The 21,408-nt window shown below is 41.2% G+C and overlaps 1 protein-coding gene across 1 annotated transcript; it reads right to left on the bottom strand.

Moving 5' to 3' along the window:
• Window positions 1-1,923: 1,923 nt before the first annotated feature.
• On the bottom strand, window positions 1,924-21,401 carry LOC138099836 (scaffold attachment factor B1-like). The gene is made up of 21 exons (XM_068997381.1): window positions 21,078-21,401; window positions 19,361-19,448; window positions 18,348-18,412; window positions 18,056-18,262; window positions 15,923-15,985; window positions 15,307-15,334; window positions 13,906-14,407; window positions 13,427-13,476; window positions 10,366-10,466; window positions 8,493-8,642; window positions 8,321-8,397; window positions 7,286-7,425; window positions 6,869-6,960; window positions 6,392-6,498; window positions 5,204-5,497; window positions 4,821-4,958; window positions 4,285-4,327; window positions 3,282-3,403; window positions 2,718-2,830; window positions 2,549-2,600; window positions 1,924-2,287 (listed from the first exon to the last, which is right to left on the bottom strand). The coding sequence occupies exons 1-21, from the start codon at window positions 21,264-21,266 to the stop codon at window positions 2,158-2,160; spliced, it is 2,751 nt and encodes a 916-aa protein (XP_068853482.1). The 5' UTR covers window positions 21,267-21,401; the 3' UTR covers window positions 1,924-2,157.
• Window positions 21,402-21,408: the final 7 nt, after the last annotated feature.

The raw sequence follows: 21,408 nt of genomic DNA, 5'->3' as shown, positions 1-21,408 counted from the left end.
GGTCAGTTGGAATGAAGTGATGGCCATGTGCTGAGGAACAGCCTCTGTTCTAAAGCTTGGAAACTAAACAGATTAATTCAGCTTCAGAATAATCTTGAAGGTGAATGCCATCTAATTCAAACCAAGCCAACAAGAGTTCCAAAAAAATTTTAAAACCCAAGGTAACAGTAAAATATGCTGTAAAAGATGGCCTAGGATGATCATACAAGCACAGGGGAGAGTAACTGAGCAGTTTATCTGCATGAAACATTCTGTTAGCTTCCACTGTGCCCCAGTTGGCAGACTGTGCATATTTTCATTTTAACATAGATGAAAACTTTCATGAGGTCACTTTTCAGTCACAGCCAAGACAAATGTAAGGGGCACCAGTAGCCTGGAAGGCATCAGTATTGTAAAATAAAGTTACAGATTGATTCTGTGTTTTTAACCCTTTTTGATGGGATTGTTATAATTACAGAATGAGCCAAAACACAACTGCGGAACAGGAAACAGCAGTGGGAGGGGAGAGAAGGTTGAGCCCTTACTCAATTAGGAAGCAAATTTAAAACAGAGGATAAAGAAGGATTTGCAATTTTGTTTCTGTTTTTAACAAATAGATACACGATGAAGCCAACTGCCCAGAGATTTCAGAGGATTTGCTTAAGATGCAAATGGCTTTAAAAAGTGCTTAAGTTAATTCCTGAAGGATGGGTCCATCAGCAGCTCTTAAAGCTGATGGTCCAGATGGAAGCTTCAAGCTCAGTAAACCTTGGAGTTGTGTCCTGCAGGTGCCAGATGCTTCACCTCACTCCAGAACCCAGATAACCTCTCTCAATGCCCCATTTCTTCCCTAACTTTCCAATGTCCACTGCTCTTGAAGCAGCACAACTTTGGTTCCAGGTCTACTCCCCCTCTCACTGAGCCAAACCTCCCACTGAGAAAATTCTGACACTCATCTACAGAGTTATCCTCTCTCTGGCTTTTGCTACAAACCAAATATAACCACTCTGAACAAAGCACACTGTGTACAAACAGAATACTGCATCTCTGGTATGCTTAGAACTTGAGTTCTCTGTGCTTTTCAGCATCTTCTCTACCAGTTTTTTGCCCTTTGATGATTGCTCTCCTAAGCTTCATTGTTGTTATGTGCTTTCTCTATTGATGAATGAAAAAATATCTTCAGGCAACTTATAAAAAACCCTTCTCTAAAGATGGAAAAAACCCCAGTGACCCTACAAATGAAAGTAACAGGATTTTTTTTCCTCTTGGCATCATAAAAACCATTTTAGGGTAAGGCTAAGGTCATGTTGCTCCAGAGATATCTGCACAAAGATAAATTATAATTTGGATTTGACAAAGCAACAGATCATTTGCACCAATCGCAATCATGTTAGGTCCTCAACACATTCTTAAAATGAATCTAAAGCACAGCCAGTGGCTGCTTCTAAGGAAATTATGGATTACTTCTAAGGCAGTTATAGATTGCTAGGTAAAATTACTGGGCTAAAAACTGGTGGAGTTTTGGACTACCCTGATCCATCAGAAGCTAAATAAAGTGATTGTGACAAGCACCTCTGCACTGTCTCTTACAGAGGCTGTGCTGCTATCACAGAATGTAACTCCTTTTTCAGACATTATCTTGCACATGAGACCAGATGAAAAGAATTCTTCACTACTTGCCCTACAAGCTCCTATGGCAATTTTGCAGTGGCAGGGTGTTCAAATTTTGACCACTCTGATCCACTAACGTTCACTCATGGTGGCACATGGGCTGGTTGTTAAAACTTTGACAGCTCTGAGGTAAACCAGAGTATTTCACTATTTCTGGGAGTGCAAAGGGACACCTGTAAGGCATTTTGACACTTCCATCTTTGCCACAGATTTAAATGGTTTAACATGCAGCTGAAGAAATCAGTTTAACAGGGACTGCTGAAACAAAGCAAATAACTGTAAACTGGCATTTATTTATGGAAAATGGAATGCTTCATTAACAAACATTTTAAAATGGGATATGAACAACACCTTACAAAACAAATGAGTTCACATTGGATTGAGTGACATAATATGGCAGCAGCTTAAAAAAAATTACACTTACAGTAGCCCATAAGTTACAATTAATGGTAACCCTGGGTAACAGATCTGTTTCACTTGCCACCTTGCATGAAAAACCAAACACTATCAGTAGCGACGGTTGAAACGAGGATCGTTCGGTCTGTTTGCTCTTTCCTGGCCAGCAAATCCTTCTCCTTGCATTCCTCCTCCGTGCATGATCTGACTCTGATTGCCACCCTGCATGAAACTGCCACGCCTGGAAAGGGATTTAGACATTTTAATGTTCTCTCATGCTGGAACAGTCAGATTGCTAGAATGGGTGTTCTTTTTGCATGATTTTTCACTCTTCCATAAGATGCACTACATAAAAGCCATGGGGATTATTTTATTATTCCTTGACACTTAAGTAACAAATTAGATAACTGATACTCCCATAAAATGTTTCTCTGGCTAATTTAAATAGAAGAAATGCCCCTTAAAAGGAAGAAAACCACTTTGCTGCTTTTAAAGTTCTTACCCTGACATGCCTCCACGATGCATCACATGGCCGGGTCTGCCTCTACCGCCACCTAAAGAAGTTCAAATGCTCCCTTTATATCCACAGCAAGTTTTACTTCATCTCCAAGAATAATGTCTGTATTTTCTTCTTTACATGGCACAGCTAAGGAGCTGTGCAAGAACCGTACCTTGCCATCGCTCATGATCCCGTCCTATCATCCCTCCATCCACGCTGCTCTGCCAGGAACGATCTTGGTGCCCTTCAAACTTTCGACTGTGATCTCCCCAGTCACGTCCATCCCTGTAAAAACATGAAATCCCCATCTTCTCATATGAGCCAGAGCACAAGAAATAGTTTTTATATTTGAATCCAAGTCACAAACACACTCAAATGCTTTACCAAGGCTCATATGAATCTTGTATTTATAGTGCTGTTAAGTCAAATCTCAGAAGAATCTTTCTGCTCAAACCAAGATGACAACTAAATAAGATACTAAGGAAGAACCACTATCCTGAAAATAGCAAGCTTTGATAGGAATATTAATTAAAATTAATGGAAAGCATGATGACTTTAAGATGTGGAGTTACTAAAAAAAAATCATTCCAAGTGCACGTTCTGATGCACATGGCATCGAAACATTTGCAGTCCATCCAACACTGTGGTGAAAGCTGGAAAAAAACTGTACTTCCAAAAACTTTGGCATATGGAAATACTCCTTAGGTGCACGAGAAGAGGTGTTTTTAGTACTCACCGTGACTGTGGGGGTATCCCTCTGCTCTCACTCATCCTTCTGTCAGAGCCGTAGCTGCCCCAGCTCTCCCGGGAGTCCCGCGAGTGCCGGTCGGGGCCTCCGTGGCGCTCGTCTGGGTAATGCTGGAAGGCACAGAGAGCTCTTACAGGGCTGCACACACAGACCTGCTCACTGTTTAAACCTGCTCAGCTGGAATTACTCCATCTCAGAATCAGCTGGGAGGGAAGGGACCTCCTGACATCTACTCAGGGTCAGCCAGGACAGGCTGTCCAGGAGAGTCTCCCAGTGGGTTTGGAGGATCTTCCCAGGTTCTCCAGGCAAGCTGTTCTAGTGTTGCCAGTTTAAAGGGGATTTGAATTGTCTTCAGATGGAATTGTGTTTCAGTTTGTGCTCACTGACTCTTGTCAGTGGGCACCACTGTGGCACCTGGCTGCACCTTATCCATGTCCTCCCTCCCACCAGGAGCTGTAGCACACTGGTAAGACAAGCCCAGGACTTTGCATTTCCTGCTCTTGAACTTCATGACATTCCCCTCAGCCCAACTCTCCAGCCTACCCATGTCCCTCCAAACCTCAGAGTAAAGGCCACTGAGGATTCTATGACTCCCTAAAATTAATCTGTCACTGCCTGAATGAGCCCTGAAGGTCCTTCTCCCAGCCCTCAAACGCAAACATCTCTACAGTTCAGCTCTTACTTCCATGAAACCTCATAGAGTGAATATGTATTTTTGTACTTTTGCCTCTTCTATGCAATCTTTCGGAATACTCTCTTTTGACACAACTCACTTGCTTTGATTTCTATCAGAATAATTTTATCTAACTTCTATAATAAGTCTTTGAACTGAATTTCACCCAACTGAAGAAAACAAGACAATCTGATTGTTCAAACATATTTTGGTGGATATAATGTAATTCTCAACTACTGAAATTTAATCTCACACACACTATAGAAAATCAGGTTATAAGATGCTAAGATATTTCTGTAGCTCTATAAAGCAACTCACTTGTCCATCCCGATCTCCCATAATTGTCCTGGAGCCATCTCTCCTAGAATCAGATGATTAGAATCAGACTGTGGTAGTAAAACACACAGCAGTCTGTAAAAATCCATCTATGTAACAACACAGATGAAAAATCCTGCACATCGTGTCACATCAACAAAAGGCATAAACAGCTGGAACATATGGAAACCATGACACATTTTGGATTCCTGGAAAACCCAGTTAGTCCTAAGGTATAAACCAAAATATTCTTGTTAGAATTCTAGGTGCCTAAAATATTATTGAGAAGTTTTCCAGAATCCTATAAATATGTAGAATTGTAAAAATACTTTGCCCAAGCCTGCCAGAAGCTTTAACTCATGTCACAGTACAAATCTTTTCATGGTTTTGGAAGAGAAAGACCACAGACACTGAACAGCACTTGAAAAATAAAATGGAAACCAAGCACACATCTACTTTATGTAAAGGCAGCAAAATGTGACATTAAACATATATTTTTGTCTTTTGTTTTCAGGCACAAGTGGAGGCAAGACACCAACCTGTCTATTGAATGCTCCTGGTAACGCCCACGATCCCTGTGATCGAAGTCATGGAAGCGATCCTGGCGACTGAAATCTGAGTGGTACCTGTCATTCATGGCCATTCGTTTTGCCTCTGGCCAGTAGGGATCATCCCTCCTGAAAGACAGAACAGACTCAATTTAGCCCAGATAATGCCTTTTGATATTGGTCCTCCTTCCAAACCAAAAGAAGGGTAATTAAGTTCAGAAAGGCGTTGAAAAGCCTGAGCTATTAAATATGATCCTCCCAATGCAACCAACAACTGCTGTGAGCACATGTATGGCTTTTTCCAGCCCAGGCTGATGAGACAGAACCCAGCAGTGATGTTTTCCAGCGGCATCACTTGGATTTGGTGGCTTTACCTGCCATCTATGTCATAAGGTCTCCTCATGGCAGAGCGCCGCTCCTGCTCGTAGCGCAGCTGCTCGTGCTGGCGCCGCAGCTCCTCCCTCTCGCGCTGGATCCGATCCTGCTCCCTCCTCCTCTCGTGCTCGATGTGCATCCGTTCCCTTTCCAGCCTCTCCCTCTCCATCCGTTCCCGTTCCAGACGCTGCCGTTCGATTTCCAGTCTCTCCCGAGCAATCTCGAGCCGCTCCCTCTCTTCCCGTTCGCGGATGGTCTGCAGGTGCTGCTGCCTCTCCCGGCGCTCGCGTGTGCTGTTTGAGCAGACAAAAGTTACACGTGGAATGCTCCAAAGAATAAAGAAAGGTAAAATAAAAGGGAAAGTGTTAAAAATTAAAACCACAGTGGCTGCAAACTTGCATCATCTCCTTGAAATTATACCTGGGAAGGGCATGGAGGGAAAGATATTCAGTGTACACATGAATTTATTTATAGAGACTGATCAAATGACTCCCACAAAATCCACCCTGGGGGTGAATACTTCTATATGGTCAGGAGAATGTGAATCCAATTGCCCACATATACTTCTATATGGTCAGGAGAATCTGAATCCAATTGCCCACATATACTTCTATATGGTCAGGAGAATCTGAATCCAATTGCCCACATATACTTCCATATGGTCAGGAGAATGTGAATCCAATTGCCCACAGTTCATTTCTTATACTGAAACAAAATATCTGTGAAGAATATTTTATTTCTGTGAAGAGAGCCGGGATGGTATGGTGGATAATGACTCCACTAAAGCTCAGGAATTTAACTATGAGGGAGAAACTTTTTCCTCTCCAATGAAAGTAACAAAAGCATTTCCCCCCTGTTCAATTCAGCTACTGTCAGGTGAGAAATAAAGTTCTGTAATGTGCAGAAAACATGGAATTCAGGTCACAGTTCTAGCAAGGAATCTGAAGGGTGGCAATTATCACCTTTAAACACGAATCTAATTAAACATATGAAACAAAGAAAAAGCCCCACCAAAAAGAATTAAATACCTAAATTAAGTTCAACAGATACCCATAAAAATAAACAAAGTTACAAGAGGGGAAAAAAAATTGAAGGCCTTTTTCTCTCTCAGTCTTATTTTAATAAAAATAAAAGATATATATATATTTTAGGGAAAAAACCCCAAACAATGTCAGTGCTGCTCTTACCGGCGCTGCTCTGCCTCCCTCATTTTTCGCTGTGCTTTGATTTTGTCGAAGGGGACAATCCCTTGTCTCTCTCTGCTCTCTGATTTGCGGTCCTGGCTCTTAACACTCTGTATTTAAAAGAGAAACTTTAATTTATTAAAGGACAACCATCACAAACAATATCTTAAGCTCTGTTTCCATTTGTACAGTTTGTATCTCCAAGGCTGGGCCCTGCTTTTTTCCAAAAGCTCTTCTTTTTCTAACATTACAGACACCATGTATTAATACAGTAGTACCTTCCCTCATTTGTTTGGCAGGATTTGAGTGCTGAATATGGTGTTGGCCAAATGAGAGGTATTTTACTAATTAAGATCTAAATCCCTGTTACAGAAACTCTAATTTGACAAACTGGCAAGACAAGTGTGGGTTGCATGTAGCCTGGCAGGATTCAGGATTTGTTTCTAAGGAAGATCTTTTCCATGCAGAAGCATTACTTACTCTGTCTTTTGATGTAGTGGATGTTTTCACACTAATAACAGGTTCTCCTTTGGATTTATCCATGACTACTGTTCTCTCTGTTCCTTTACTTCCTAAATAAAACAGAAGTGGAAAAAACCAATCAAACTACATAGGACCTACACCACTCATTGCTAAGCCAGAAGTTCTGCTCTCTAAAATGTGAGAATGGGTATTTAACTCTCTCTTCAAAACCAATTATTTCACTCCACCTAACCCAGGTACTTCTTTTAAGGATTGCACAATGTCAAACATCTCCCCTTCTTCTTATACATTCTGGATTTCCAGCTAAGGATCAGAAACAATCCTAGAACATTTCTTTGGAAAGAACTACCTACAATTAAATATTCCTACATCAACACATCTTTTACTCTATTAAAAAAACGACAGCCAAATTACCTGATTTAACAGTTTTAGGTTGATCTGATGAACCAGACTTCTGCTCATCTTTATCTTTTTTTTCCTTTTCATCTTTGTCTTCTGTCTTTTTAGGATCATCTCTTTGGTCAGATTTCTCATCCCTCTTAGCACCGCCAGGTCTGTGGATAGATATTGATAAAGATTAGACTAACACAGACTAAGAGAAAAGAAAATTCAAGGAAAATGCCAACAACACACCAACAAAGTAGAATTCTGATGTGATAACAACTATAATTAGATTTCCAAACTTTTCCTTCCACAACTTCCTGCTCCATAAAACAAGATATTCAGACCATCCCGTGCAGGTGTCAGAAACTTGGCCAGGATTCAGGTATCTCAACTGCAAGCATGAGGACAAATTCACACCACCACGTGCTTAATATCCATTAAGTTTCTCACACAAGGTGACAATGAACTGTTTTTGTCAGGCAATTTGGTGAAATAAAAGCAAGAAGTTCTCAGCAAGTAGCATTTAAGAGAAGTTATGCCTCGAGAAGATAATTAAGGCAAAGTGCTTTGTGTTTAATTCACTCTCTTAGTGCCTTAATCAGCTACTTTCAGTAATGCTAGAGAGGAAGAGCACAGTGCTCAGGAGGAACACGATCTAAGAACAGATCTTGGACAATTTTAACTGTCTGGGACCTGGAGGAAACTCTATTCCAGTGAGAGATACAAGGTAAGGAGAAAGTGAAATTCATCAAATGGTCTTTCCTACAGATTTAAGACATGAAAGCTCCACAATCATTACTAAACCCCAAATATGGCTAAATTTAAAAGGTGTGCTTGAAAATGCAACTTTCCAGTGCCTACTTTAAACCATGCAATAGAAACATTTTAAATTAGGCACTGAACATCAAGTGACGTTTATCTTGTAGTAAAAGCTGAAAAAATCCGTGTACTCCTGGTTTTGAATGTTTGCCACAGAAATTCTTACTGTAACTTTAGATTTTCCTGACATCAACACAGACTGAAGAACAGAAAACACCTTTGGTAGGAGAATTTTCAACACAGTACCTCTCACTGACTGTTTCTCTCTTTGCTTCACTCTCTTTTTTTTCACTTGTCTTCTTCCCAGCGGGTTCATTTTTTGCCTGAAATTTATTTTGCACATCATCAGCTGAGAATGTGGCCTCGATCATTTGCACAATCTGGTGGGAACTCGGTATCTTTGAGGACAAGTACTCACTTTTTCCACAGAAATGATCTTGCCATGCAGCTCTGTCTTGTGCAGGTGAGTGATGCACTTTGTGGCCTCCTCGGCCGTGGACATCGTGACAAAGCCGTAGCAGCGAGCGCCAGGACTGCGAGCGTTGGTCACCACCTTGGCACCCACCACCTTCCCAAAAAAACCAGGAATTACTCTCCCTGTGACAAATCCCTCACGTTTAACAGCAAGAACTACAAGCTCCTTTTCTGCTCTTTTTAATTCCTGCCCATTGCCACGCAGGAAACTTCTGGTTTTGAGAGATTAACAAATACAAAAGGAGCACTGCTTGGAGCTGACCATGTTTCTGTTAGTAAGGGAATGCTACAAAAGCTGAATCAAGAGGTGGGAGCCAAAGACTGAATTCTCTTCTGGAGAAAGACCACAAGGAAACAATATCAAAGACAAAGGGCATCTAACTCTACATCAACAAAATCACTTTGCTCAAGTATAAAATAGTAAAAACCAATACAAATTTTTAAGGCAATTTCCACATACACGCTAATGCTCAACTGCTAAGTGCCAGCTTCCCTCCAGAAAATGTTTACATGTCACTGCTGAGGTACATCAACAGTGTTATCTGCAATCTTCTTTACAAAACAGGAAGTTTCCCCAAAAACTAGAGCTTGAAAAAGACACATAAATGGTGTTTATTTATGCTCAGATATTCAATGCAGCTCACTTTGTAATAGAGAAATCAATCATATTTCAGGTGTGATGTTTCAAAGTACAGCTGAATGAAGAACCTACTTCTGAGCATTTAATTTATTGCATATGTACATCTACTTCCAGGAAGCTCTGCCTCTGCTAATACCCTGAAGAAAATAACAGTATTTTATTTAAATGACTAAATGGCACCATGACATCTATCTAGAACCAAATACTAAGTTGTTTGTTGTTTACTTTTTAATCACATTTAAAATTTTGTGGCACATCTCTATAATCAACATTTTTGGTTACCAGATGGAATTCTAAGCAAATCAATGGAAGTATTGTGTCACAAGGAACATTAAAAAGGTTTTACCAGTCCCATGACTTTCAAACTCCAAGCTGTGCTACAATTAATCCGTTTTTGTACCTATCTGTAAAGGCATATTTAAGTTTCAGAGTATTTTCATCAGTAAAACATTCAATGGCAGGTTGTCAGCACATACCATTTGCTTTTACTACAATCAGCTGACAGTAATCTGTAAATAGGCCTCAGAGGTCTGACAAAAATCCTTACTGATGGCTCTGATATCAGCTTTTTATTGAGCTCTTTCCATTTTCCAGCTGACAGGGAGATTTAATTTGACATTTTGTCTTTCCTTAACAGCAACTGCAGGACCTCCCCTGCCAGCAAAACGAAACACCTCCCCATATCCCAGACTACCCAAACAAGTGTTTTTTAAAGGAACTGCCAACTCTTAATAAAAATGAAACTTTAGGTACTAAGGCAATTCCTAAGATATTCCCCAGCAATTTTGTCTCAACATTTACTGCATATTTTACTTAGTCCTAAGGAAGTCTTTAATAAACATTAAATTCACAGTTGACTGTGAATTTTCAGCAGGTGAAGATACCATACTGCAGCACAGGAGACAGAAAAATGTGTAAAGTTATTGACTATTTCAAATTAAGGATCACAAAGGGAATTTTGTATTTGTTTGGAAATGAGCAACAGAATAAAAAAACCCCCAGTCATTCAGTGTTACTTTTTCCTTGATATCCCACAATATTCTTGATAATTGGATTCCTTTTGTTGGTACTTTAGTGATGGGAGCTTAAAAAGTCTTATTAACACGGTTTCTAGCCAAAAAAAACCAAACAAAACAAACACTAGAACAAAAACAAACCAACAAAAATAACCCCTTACCTTCCCATATTTGCTAAACAGATTCTTCAGATCTGTAGCTCTGGTGGTGGAAGCCAATCCACTCACCCAAAAGTTTCTACCAGAACTGCCAGCACTGCGACCTAGTTGGGAAAACAAACAAACAAAACCAAAACATACCCCAAATCCTAATTATTTGAATTAATTACTTGAATCATTATGTGAATTAAAATGGAGCAGGATCACAAATTTTTAATTTTTTAAAATCACAGAGCAAGTGAAATGCATTGTGTGATACTCTCCTCCCATGATTTGCTTTGCTGAAGGTAAAGGAGCATTACAAGTTCAAAAATTTGGGTGGAACTACAAGTTTTGATACAGAAATATTTCATATCATTCTTCAAGAAAGCAACTGGACAAGGGCATCTCTGAATTAACTGAGGCTCTTGAAAGCATGCCAGATTAGATCCCAGTAACTTACACAAAAGGAGAGCAGCCCTCTAAGAGTTGTGGGGAACTGTGTCTGCACCCCAGGTGTGCTCATGTCTTGCCTCCTTATCTCAACTCCAAGGGAATGCTGATGGGATGCAGAATTCCTCCCAAGGAAAGCCATTCACCATCAAGAAACCAAGGAAATGTCTCTATTTCTGCCCACAAAGATCCACAGTTGGGATACAGAGTCTGACTTCAGTTGCAGGCGTTAGGAAAGACCTGGCCTGCTTTAGCTATGCAAGAGCTACAGAACACCTGGCCAATTTTCCATCTCAGCTACAAAGGTAATTTAATAAATGCTAATGAGCTTGCCAAGTCTGAACACCCAACATCAGGTGATTAAAGACTGACCTGAACTCCAAGGTTTAGTGTTTGCATGAAGCACTTACACAAGGATACTGTTTCCAGTCTCCTTTGAAATGTCTTTACTGTCCTTCTGTCAGTCTGGGCAGTTTCAAGGCCTCAATGAATGGGTTTCACTCCAGCTCCCTGTTTCCATATTTCTGTTTTGGTGGTGTTTTGGTGATATATGGAATTTTACAGAACCTCTTTCATCGAGGGAAGGAATTTTTCCCAGAACCTTTCCAAAATGCTATTTGGGTGTCTTTCCATCTTCTACTTCCTGATAATTTCAGTCATTGGCACGAGTAACTGAGAACACAGATACCAATATTTACACAAGTTTCCTAGGAAAGGATGCAGTAATTTGTATCAATCTCTTACAAAAACACCCAAACCAAAGAGAGGTTTTTTTGTGTAAAGGTGAGTATACACCTGCCACCATCTATCTCAAAAGTGCACGGACAAAGGTATGTCATGCACACAAATACATGGGGGATGCATTGTCTTGGGGTTTTAAAAAGCTGAGCCAAAGGCTTTGATGCTTTTACTCCACACATTTCTACAATTTAGAAATTGCTACCTGCAGTTACTCTGGCAACAGAATCCTGTAGAAAGAAGAAAGCGCCCATTTTTCTATTTTCTGCTATTTTACCAATGAGGTTTTTAAGATTTTTAAAACTATGTTAATGTCCTTTTTGATTAAGGATTGCTCAGTCTTAACATCTCCAGGTTCTTCCCTCCCATAAGACTTTAAAAAGTGCTCCTGCAATGGTACTGCACTTTTGAAACAAAGAAATACTGGGACTTGAAAATATTTAACTTAGAAACAAGAACAGTGCAGACACTGGGAGCCAACCACCAACACTGGAGACATCTTTCAGATGAGCATCCATTGACTGCCAAATCCACCAGGGTGAGCTCATGAATTTCTTTTTCTGCATTCATTGACACAGCTTTCAGAATGAATGCATGGAACATAGAAAATTCTTCATCCTAAATAAAATCCTTTCATACAGGTGGGCACATAGCAATGTATGAGTCAGAACTGACTTGTATGTAGTTTTTTAGCTTCCTTTTGGCTCAGTCACTTTGCTCTGCATGCAGAGAATGTTACAGAGCCAAGCAGCTCCTTCTCACCACTGCTGCTCACTAAGCCAGAAAAGGAATAAAACAAATGCTATGGACCACAGCACGTCCTTTGGAGAGTGGGATGCAGGAGCAAGGTGGTTATCAGACACCCAAGCTCCTGAAGGCTGCTTTGAAAGCAAGCCCAGCTAAGAGTTTCCTCAGTCTCACAAAAACAACACACTCAAGTCCTTAGGTAAATGACAGCATGCACAGAACATTCCCTGAGATATTCTGAAGTAAGAGAACACAAGATTACAGACTGAACCCAAATTGACTCTAACAAGGCTGAAAGGGAGGTCCAGCAGCTTGTGCGAACAGGCATAACCCAGGACCTCTGAAAAAGCAGCTGACAGGGAGGTGAGTCTGGGTTGTAAACCCCAATTAAAACCAAACAAATTCTTCCTGTCCAGTTGGCAGGCAGACCTCATAATGAGTTTCTTGCTTTTTATAGGAATTGCTGGTATTTCCACACTTAAAAGTGCTGAACCACCTGCCAGCAGCATGTAAGAAGAATGTTAACAGTCAGATCTAAATTTTCAGCCCTGGGCAGGCAGAAGAGAACAGAGAGGTGGAGTGAGCTGCAAAGACTCAGCTGCCTGGTGTATTAAAAGAAGGCATCTGACACTGATAGAAATATTTTCTTCTTGCTTATGATGCATACTTGCACCACGAATAGGATCTGCAGGACAAAGATTTAATAAAATCAATGTAATTTGAAGACAACATTAAACTGTAAGATTTGTGGCATGTAAATATGTGAATTCTAGATCCCAAATTACTTCAGCAAAACAGAAGATGGGAAGGAGAATTCTAAGTGTATAGTAAAGCAAACACAATTGCAAAAGATTCCTGACTAACAGCTGTTAGTGGACATCTCCAGTGCCAAAAAAGATATATTTACCATGTATTAACATCTACTTTTAAAAATCAAGATACAAACAAAACAGTGCAATGCACGTTCTGAAAAAATGCATAAAAGGAAAATACTTATTTTAACATGAATAAAGAAAATCCAGACAGAAGTGAGTTTATGCTATTTAACAACTGCTTTGAGTGCAATCAATTTCTTCTGAAATAACCCATCCAATACAAACAGTTATCCAAGCAACCATTGAAGTTTTATATTTGAAAACAAACATACCTTTCTCATCTTTTGCGACTGTCTTTGTATCTCTGTCCTCCTCAACAGGGCTAAAGAAAAAACACCACATTATTCAAGTCAGAAAGAAAAGTGACTAAATATAAATTATGAAAAAAGCTAAAATTAAATACCTACCAGAAAATATGTTGCAAACGAAAACACACCTTTGTATACTTGATTTAAGAAATCTGACAAGAAATAACGAAGTCAGATTCTTAAACAGACTTACATTAAGAAGATGATTACAAATAAGAGTAATTTGGGGAAAACAACCTTTGAAGGTTGATGAAGGAAAGAAATCAAACCCATTGCGTTTAAAAAAATAAAAATATCTGCACATGGAGAAATAAAAGAGACCTTTAGGAATAGGCTACAATTTCATCAGTCTCGGAGGCCAATTGAAGGAAACAGCTTATTCGCATCACTTAAGGACCAATGATAAAAGATAGCATCTGGTCTATAACGGAGAAAAAACAAACCTCTTTTTCTGATCACCGCCCTCACTGGCTGAGGACTCTTTAGTGGCAGGGGAAGATTCCTCTGAATTAGCTTTGTCTTCTGTTCTCTTGCCATCTTCTTTGCTATCTCTGGCTTCGGCACCTGCGCCCTTCTCCGCTGTCTCCCCACTAGAGGCTTCCAGGCCTTGGGAGCGTTTGCTACTCTGATCGCTTAGGGTCTCTACCACTACACCTTCAGAGTCCGGGGCCTCTTCCTCGGGGCTCTGTTCACTTGTCTCCCCTTTTGCTACCACTAAACGCTTTGCTTCCTTCCTTGCCAAAGCTTGGGCCGATTTGCTGTCCAAAGCTAAAGCATCTTCCTCCAACTGAGCGGCAGCGAGAGCGTCCTCTTCCTCAGCCAGCCTCTTGCCTGGCCCCGCGTTACTGGCTTCCTGCGCACGCGGCCGCTCCGCTTCGGGAGGTTCTTCGTTAAGTAGCTCAGATTTACAAGTTTCCCCCAAAATGTCGAGTATTTTCTCATTTTCTACGGATTTAACAGGAATAGAATGGCACAAGATTTAATCACCAGGGAAATACAGCAATCACAAATGTGGAACTGGCATGGCTGCCACACTAACACCAAGAGAACTGCTAAGCTACACAGAGATTGGAAAACCCTAGTGTACACAGTGTTACAGCTACCACGCTAACTGCTCTCTCACACACTGCCAAATCAGCCCTAGCACCTCAACAGGGAAGAAAAATGCCCCCACAGATTTAACAAAAAACTTCGGGCTCAGCCTTCATATTCTTCAGCAAATCGTTCAGCTCTGTTTCTTCTCTAGTTAGCTTCCAGAGTCCGAGATGCTTAACTGAACGTATCAAGGCACTGAGAGTTCAATTTTTAAATTTCTGTGAAATTCTTTTAGCAGAGACAGTCCAACATGAGAACTGGGCATCTTCTGATGGTGCATGAGTGTGTTTGCAGTCCAGAAAGGGAATAGTATCTGTATGAAATTTCCATGAAGAAACTCTCTTCTTTCTTCTGTATCCAGTAACTAATCTTTACACTTTAATGCCCTACAATATCTTTTTACTGCTTTCACTGCTCTCTACTTAGTAACAGAGTTAAGGTGTGTGCAATATCACAAGATCTGTTTACAAGTAGAATATTTAGCTTTTAAAACTGTGATTAAACTTCTCTAAATCCATTTATGTAGTTTAACAGGTTTTTAAACCATTTCATTTCACTGGAAGTATTTCAAGCATCACTTCACAGATCTGGGGATATGATTGGGTTTCCAATCTCTATGACCCTGCATGATCTGGATTGTCCATTATAAAAATAATGCAAATTATGTTTGTTTGCTTGGGTTTTTTAATAGTTAATGGTTTAAAAAGTATTAGTTGAAAAGACAGGAATATGTTTTTCTTTAACAGTACCTGGCTCCAAGTGCAGCTTCTCCATTTTCTGTTTGGGAAAAAAAGACCACAGAATAAGGACTTTATAAAATGTATCTTCTAACACAGAAGAATAGCACCTGCCCAATCCCAAAATTGAAACTACACGAATTAATCTACTACATTTAGCACTTTTTTTCACTATCCACTGGAAATAAGTATTTTATATAGGTGACTTTTCTGGCACATTAAAGCCAAGTCAAAATATCAGCCACAACTGCGTTCTCTCAAATAACTCCAAATTTTAAAGAGACCAATAAAGTATCTCTGTGTACCACCACACCAATTACAGAGTAAAAAACAAACCCAGCTACTACTTTATATAATCAGAGGGAGAGAGAAGTAATCAACAAGACCCTTTTTATCTGCCATGAAAATGAAGGAAGTCTTGAGAGCTGACTGAAAAGTAGGGAGAAAACCACACGGCACCCTCATTTCACAGACCGTGCTGAGCAAGGTTTCCAATGTCTTGGATTCTGTTACAATTTCATATTATAGTCACATTTTCTTTCTTGTAGTATGAGAACTGAGTAAATATTACAAATATGACATATTGATTAACATGACAATCTGAAATACAGCTACATTTTCAGTTTACCTTCATTTCAATTAAATCAGAAGAGGAGGCTTCTAAATTGTTTTCAATTTCATCATAATCTTCCTAAAAGAGTAAAAAAGGAATGAAAGCATTTCTTACCAAAAGCAGCTTAAGGAGAATACACCTGTATTTAATTTTCCCTTTCAAGAAAACATGAAGTATTTTCAAGTGTTTGACAGATCTCAATTACTACTTCAAAGTGTGACCCAAAAATGAGCAACATGTAAACATACCTCACGTTTAAACATCTTTCTCCAATTACTTTTCATTTTAATTTTAACAGGACATTGTCTACTCGTAAGTTATTCTTAGAGTCTTATTTCACATTTCTGTGGTTACTGAACATGTTTTTTCATTTTCCCACTTTTTAACTTTAGTTCCTAAATGAAAAAAACACATTAGAAATGAAGCTGACTCAGCTTTACACTTCTCCAAACCAAAAACATATCCCAAAAACCTTCCTTCCTTAAAGAGCTGAGGGTAAGATGCAACCAAAATTCATTGGTTACATGAAATTAATTTACAGAACAGCACAAAATTGCCTTTCAGGTGAAGTGGATGCTGTTGCAATGACTCTGTGTTCAGTCCCATGAAAGGGGAGATTTTCTCCCAAGCCTTTGTGTTTGAATGCTCTGTTGGAGTGCAGACACCACAGCCAGGCTCTGTTGAAATCCCTGCAAGAGGGGGAAACTCAGAGGTACCTTGTAGCTGGTAAGCCACAGAGTAGCTGTCAACCAAAGGAAAACAAAGAAGATTTCTTGTTGTTGAGCCAGGGAAATGCACAGCTCTGTGCCAAGGGTTACCTCAGATGTAATACTGATGTCACCCACCTCCAAGGTATGACCACCCCCCAGTGAACAGGATGTACAACTAGAGTCACTCAAGCTCCACCTAAATGTAAAAACAGTACAAAAGTAAGCTAAAAGTGTGGAGAAGTTAGGGGAGGCTCCACTGTAACAGTCTGAACCTGTCTTCTCCCCTTTAGGGATGTCTGTTGAGTAAGAAAACTCTTAAGCATGATGAATGATGAACTCCAGCCAGCTTTTGTTAGGAATTAATGCTGGTTAGTATAGTGGGGGAGGTTTTTTTCAGACAGATACTACCACCAGCAATCCTTAAGCTGTCACAATTTTCCATGACATTAATGATGTTATTCCACAAAAGGTTGGGTGTGAGCCCTTCAAAGGCACCAACAGCTGCCTGCAGTAAGTAACACACTCAGCTGAGGAGACCTGGGGCAGGGGGCTCTGTTATGCTCTGATTGTGTGTGATCTCTCTGATCCAGGGGACTGCCCAGTGAAGGGTCCACAGAACAGGATGCTGACACTTTTTGAGCCCAAGGGTCTTGGCTTTCCCATGGCACTGACAGACCAGTCAAACAAAAAGGCTTTGAGAAAATCTCCTTTTTCAGTTGAAAGAAGGTAAATGATAAAAAGTTGAAGCAGATATGCAGAAGGCAAAGAAGGAGAATATGTTCTGTTTCGTGAGTAACAGCCTAAAATAAATAAAAAACCCAAACCCACAAGGATCCAAGAAGGATAATATTTGGGGAGCGAATGTGACATATGGATAACCCTGTGCTGTCTGCAAAAGACCCTGCAAGCTGCTCTCAAAACCAAGCCAAAAGCCTGGCAATGTCAGAACAGGACAACACAGGAAGTTCTTCTTTTATTAATCTCCATAAGAAAACAGAACAACACAACTTCCTTAAACCAGAGCATTATGTCTGCAAAAAAGATATCCAAATTACTTAAGTTGAAAATGTATTTTTCTCTCTCCCCATATACATAAACACCTACATGGCTGGGTGTATGCATATATACACTTTGACATATAGAACATATAAACAGGAAGAGGGAATACAGACACTAACACAGCATTTTCAATTCCAGACTCCTTTCACAGCAAGCAAAGGTGATACTGAAAGGTAGGGAAGATGGCAACTCATCTACTGAGAACATTTCAAGCCTCAAGAATATTTACCACCTAAAACACTAGGACATGAGAGCTGTGAATGGGAAATAGAATCCAGATCACATTCAGATCCCATATTCTACTGGACTGAAATACCTTATGTGCCCATATCCCTACTAAATATCTTCTGGAAAATTACAAAGACCTCTACTCACTCACCTCATTTTCTGTTAGCTGATCAGGAAGTTCCTTCATTTCTGCTTCGACATTGTCTTTATTATCAGACAGAGAATCAAGGATATTGTCAGGACTATAATCTTCTCCACAGTCTACAGCACTGCTGTTATCTATTTCAGCTTCATCTAATACACTAATATCCATCATGTCAATATCCTGCAAAGTATCCAGATTTGCTTCAATATCTTCCTACAGAGAGAAAAAGGGTAAATGTGTAGTTATTGTAGGTTACCTGATGCACTTTCTTAGTAACTGCAATCATGATTTCACTTACTTGCCCATCTCTGGAGTTCTCTTCTAGACCATTGTCTTCCACACCTTCTTCTTCTGGTTTCCTTCCTACAAACAATATCACTGCAGTGAGATGTAGCACTACATTTTGTAACATGTTTAAGCTTTGGTGAATTATCTCTTGAGCACTCAGTTTGTTTCAACAAGTAATCATTACGAGGTGGATTCAGAAGTCTGGGTCAGTATGGATATAACTGAGGTCACCTTGCCACTCCATAAAAGCAAGAAGCAGAAGCATGAACTACAAGTAGCACAGTATTTTTCTAAAGCTACAGTCTCATTCCACAACACTTCAAAACCTAAAAAGACACAACACCCTCTGGGTAATCCGTTTAAGAGTAACACCTTAAGATTGTTACAAAAACACCTCCCTTAATTAAATGGATTCAGAACGAGTATTTACTTTCAAGATCTTGGACATGAATCACATTTATGCACATCTGTCACTCCCAAACTCCTACTGCTATTCAAAGACAACAGCTCTTTCTCTATTTTTAGCCAGTCTGACTTAAAAGAAGCAGCTTAATAATCTGTTTCTTTTCAAAAAATATTCTTTAAGAACTGGCCATGAGCAATTCAAATAAGCCACAAGTAACACGGCACGCAGAATATTTAATATTTTGAAGCAACATATGGTTAAATATAGCTACAGTTTAAATATAGTTTAAATATAATTATAGGGGCTTTCCATGGAGCTTATGCTGCAGCTGTTTGCTCTGTACCTGACACAATTCTACACATGGTCACAAATACAGAAACATCTGCAATTTGTGGTTTCATCTTCACGTTTCAAGACTTGCTAATAAAATACAGTCAGGTGTCATATTATCACTTAAAATTGTTATTGCTCATTAATGCAAAAGAGTTTTACCATTTTCCATAAGGTAAAAAGCAATTAAAAAAAAAACTGATCTCATGTAACAGGAGAAATCAAGTTTGCATGCCAAATTCTAGCTACATGCAAACAGTGGAGCTGCAAGTGTCCAGACATCATACCTTTGCTAGTTCTTTTTGGCATTCTTTTCGTGGTCAGCTCTGAGGCCACGGGAATTTCGTCAGGATCTCCTCCTTCCTCCTCAATGGCCTGTTGGAGACAGCAGGATGATATCCACTGTATTATTTGCTTGTGTGCATTTGTATTGGATTGGGATGGGGCAGTTAATTCTCTTCACAGCAGCTGAAAGGGGGCTGTGGTTTGAGTTTGTGCTGAGAACAGTGCTGATAACAGAGGGATGTTCTAGATACTGCTGAGCAGAGCTTACACAGAGCCAAGGCCTCTTCTGCTCCTCTGCCCCAGCAAGCAGGATAAGGGCCACAAGGAATTGGGAAGGGACACAGCGAGACAACTGCCCAAAGGGTCTTGTGCTCAGTAATAAAACAGGTGGAAGCTGGTGGGGCTGCCATTGCTTGGGGGCTGGCTCAGCGTCAGCTGAGCTGGTTGACAGTATGGAATTATTTTCTTTCAGGTCACTTGTTTGTCTTATGTGCTTTATTAATTTCTTTCATCTATGCTGGTCTTTTTTTTTTTTTACCCTTACATTTCTTAAGATTATAAAACTATCTTTGTCACAATCCCACAAGTTTACTCTCCCTTTTACCCTTCCACTTCTAGCCCTCATCCTGAGTGAGTGGCCATGTGGTGCTTGGCTGCCTGCTAGGATTTAACCACAACTGCATTTTTAAGGATTTGTGACATGGAAACATTGGCGTCTCTCCCTAGTTCAGGTCATACAGCCAGGCAGCTGTATCACCTGTCAGAAATACTAAATAATAAGGTGCAACACATCCCCACAGCCAAATCAAGCTACTACTCTGCAAACAAGCACATTAATGGTATAACACTGGGAGAGACTCTTACAGGAGCTCAGGTGCATGAGTTTTTTCTCAATGTGCAGGCCTGTTAGAACCCATAAAAGGGCCAAGGATGACCGTGCCGTTCTGGCCTCATGGAAGTCTGTGAGAACACATTCCAGAGAGGTCGGAGAGATGGAGTCGGGTGAAGAGTGGTGGTGCCAAGCAATGGGGCAGAAACTGATGCACAGAAAGTTGCACCTAAATAGGAGGATAATACTCTTTACTGTGCGAGTGACCGCGCACTGGAACAGACTGCCCAGGGAGCGTGTGAAGTCTCTCTCACTGGACATACTCAAGAACTGTCTGGACGAAATCCTGTACCATGGGCTCTAGGACAAAACCCTACCGGAGCAGATCACCCACTGTGATCCCTTCCAACTTCACCCATTCTGTGAACGGTACAGAGAGAAAGGACGAGGAGAGATGTGAGAAAGGGGCACCTGCGTGTGCGTCGGGGGAACGGGAGAGTAAATCGGGGAAGGACGCGCGGACGTCGGGGTCAGGCAACAACGGAAATGTCGGGGCCATATCAGATTCCACCCAGCGCAATCTGAGCCGCGCTCCAGAGCGGCGACGGAGCGCGGGCGGCGGAACGGGCGCCCACACCACAGAGCGGTGTAATGAAACCCCGCAAAGGCAACGGCGCGGCAGCGGCCGGAGCAAAGGGGACACGCTGGTGCCCAACAACACCCCGCGGGGGCCCGGCAGCAGCACCGGAGCCCCGCTCCCCTCAGGGCTGCCCCGCTCCAGGCCCCGGGCCCGGCCCCGAGCGCGCAGGCGCCGAGAGCGCCACAGACAAAGGACCCGGATGGCCTCACGCCACTGCCCCCTCGCCTCCCCCCGCCGCGCTCCGCCTCACCTTCCTCAGCCGCTCCATGAGGACGCTCTTGTTCCCGCCGCTGTCCAAGTTACGCCGCTTGAGCTCGGCCCGCAGGTCGATGACTCGTAGCTCGCTCAGCCGCCGAGTTTCAGGCTCCGAACCAAAAGTTGCGGCCCCGCCAAGGGATGTGAAATCCCCCAGTCCGGCCGCTGATTGACTCTCCGCCATCAAGGCCCCTTCAGTATTTCGCCTCGAGCCCAAACGCGCAGGAGAACACGGCACAACCCAACAGCGAACCTTGCGATCACGGCACAAAATGGTGGGGAGCGAGACGCGCCGAGGGGAGGGGGAACAAAGCGCGCTGTGCGCA

Source organism: Aphelocoma coerulescens, chromosome 28 (genome assembly GCF_041296385.1).
Source record: "Aphelocoma coerulescens isolate FSJ_1873_10779 chromosome 28, UR_Acoe_1.0, whole genome shotgun sequence".
Lineage (NCBI taxonomy): Eukaryota > Metazoa > Chordata > Aves > Passeriformes > Corvidae > Aphelocoma > Aphelocoma coerulescens.
This window is presented reverse-complemented; position numbering and strand designations above follow the sequence as displayed.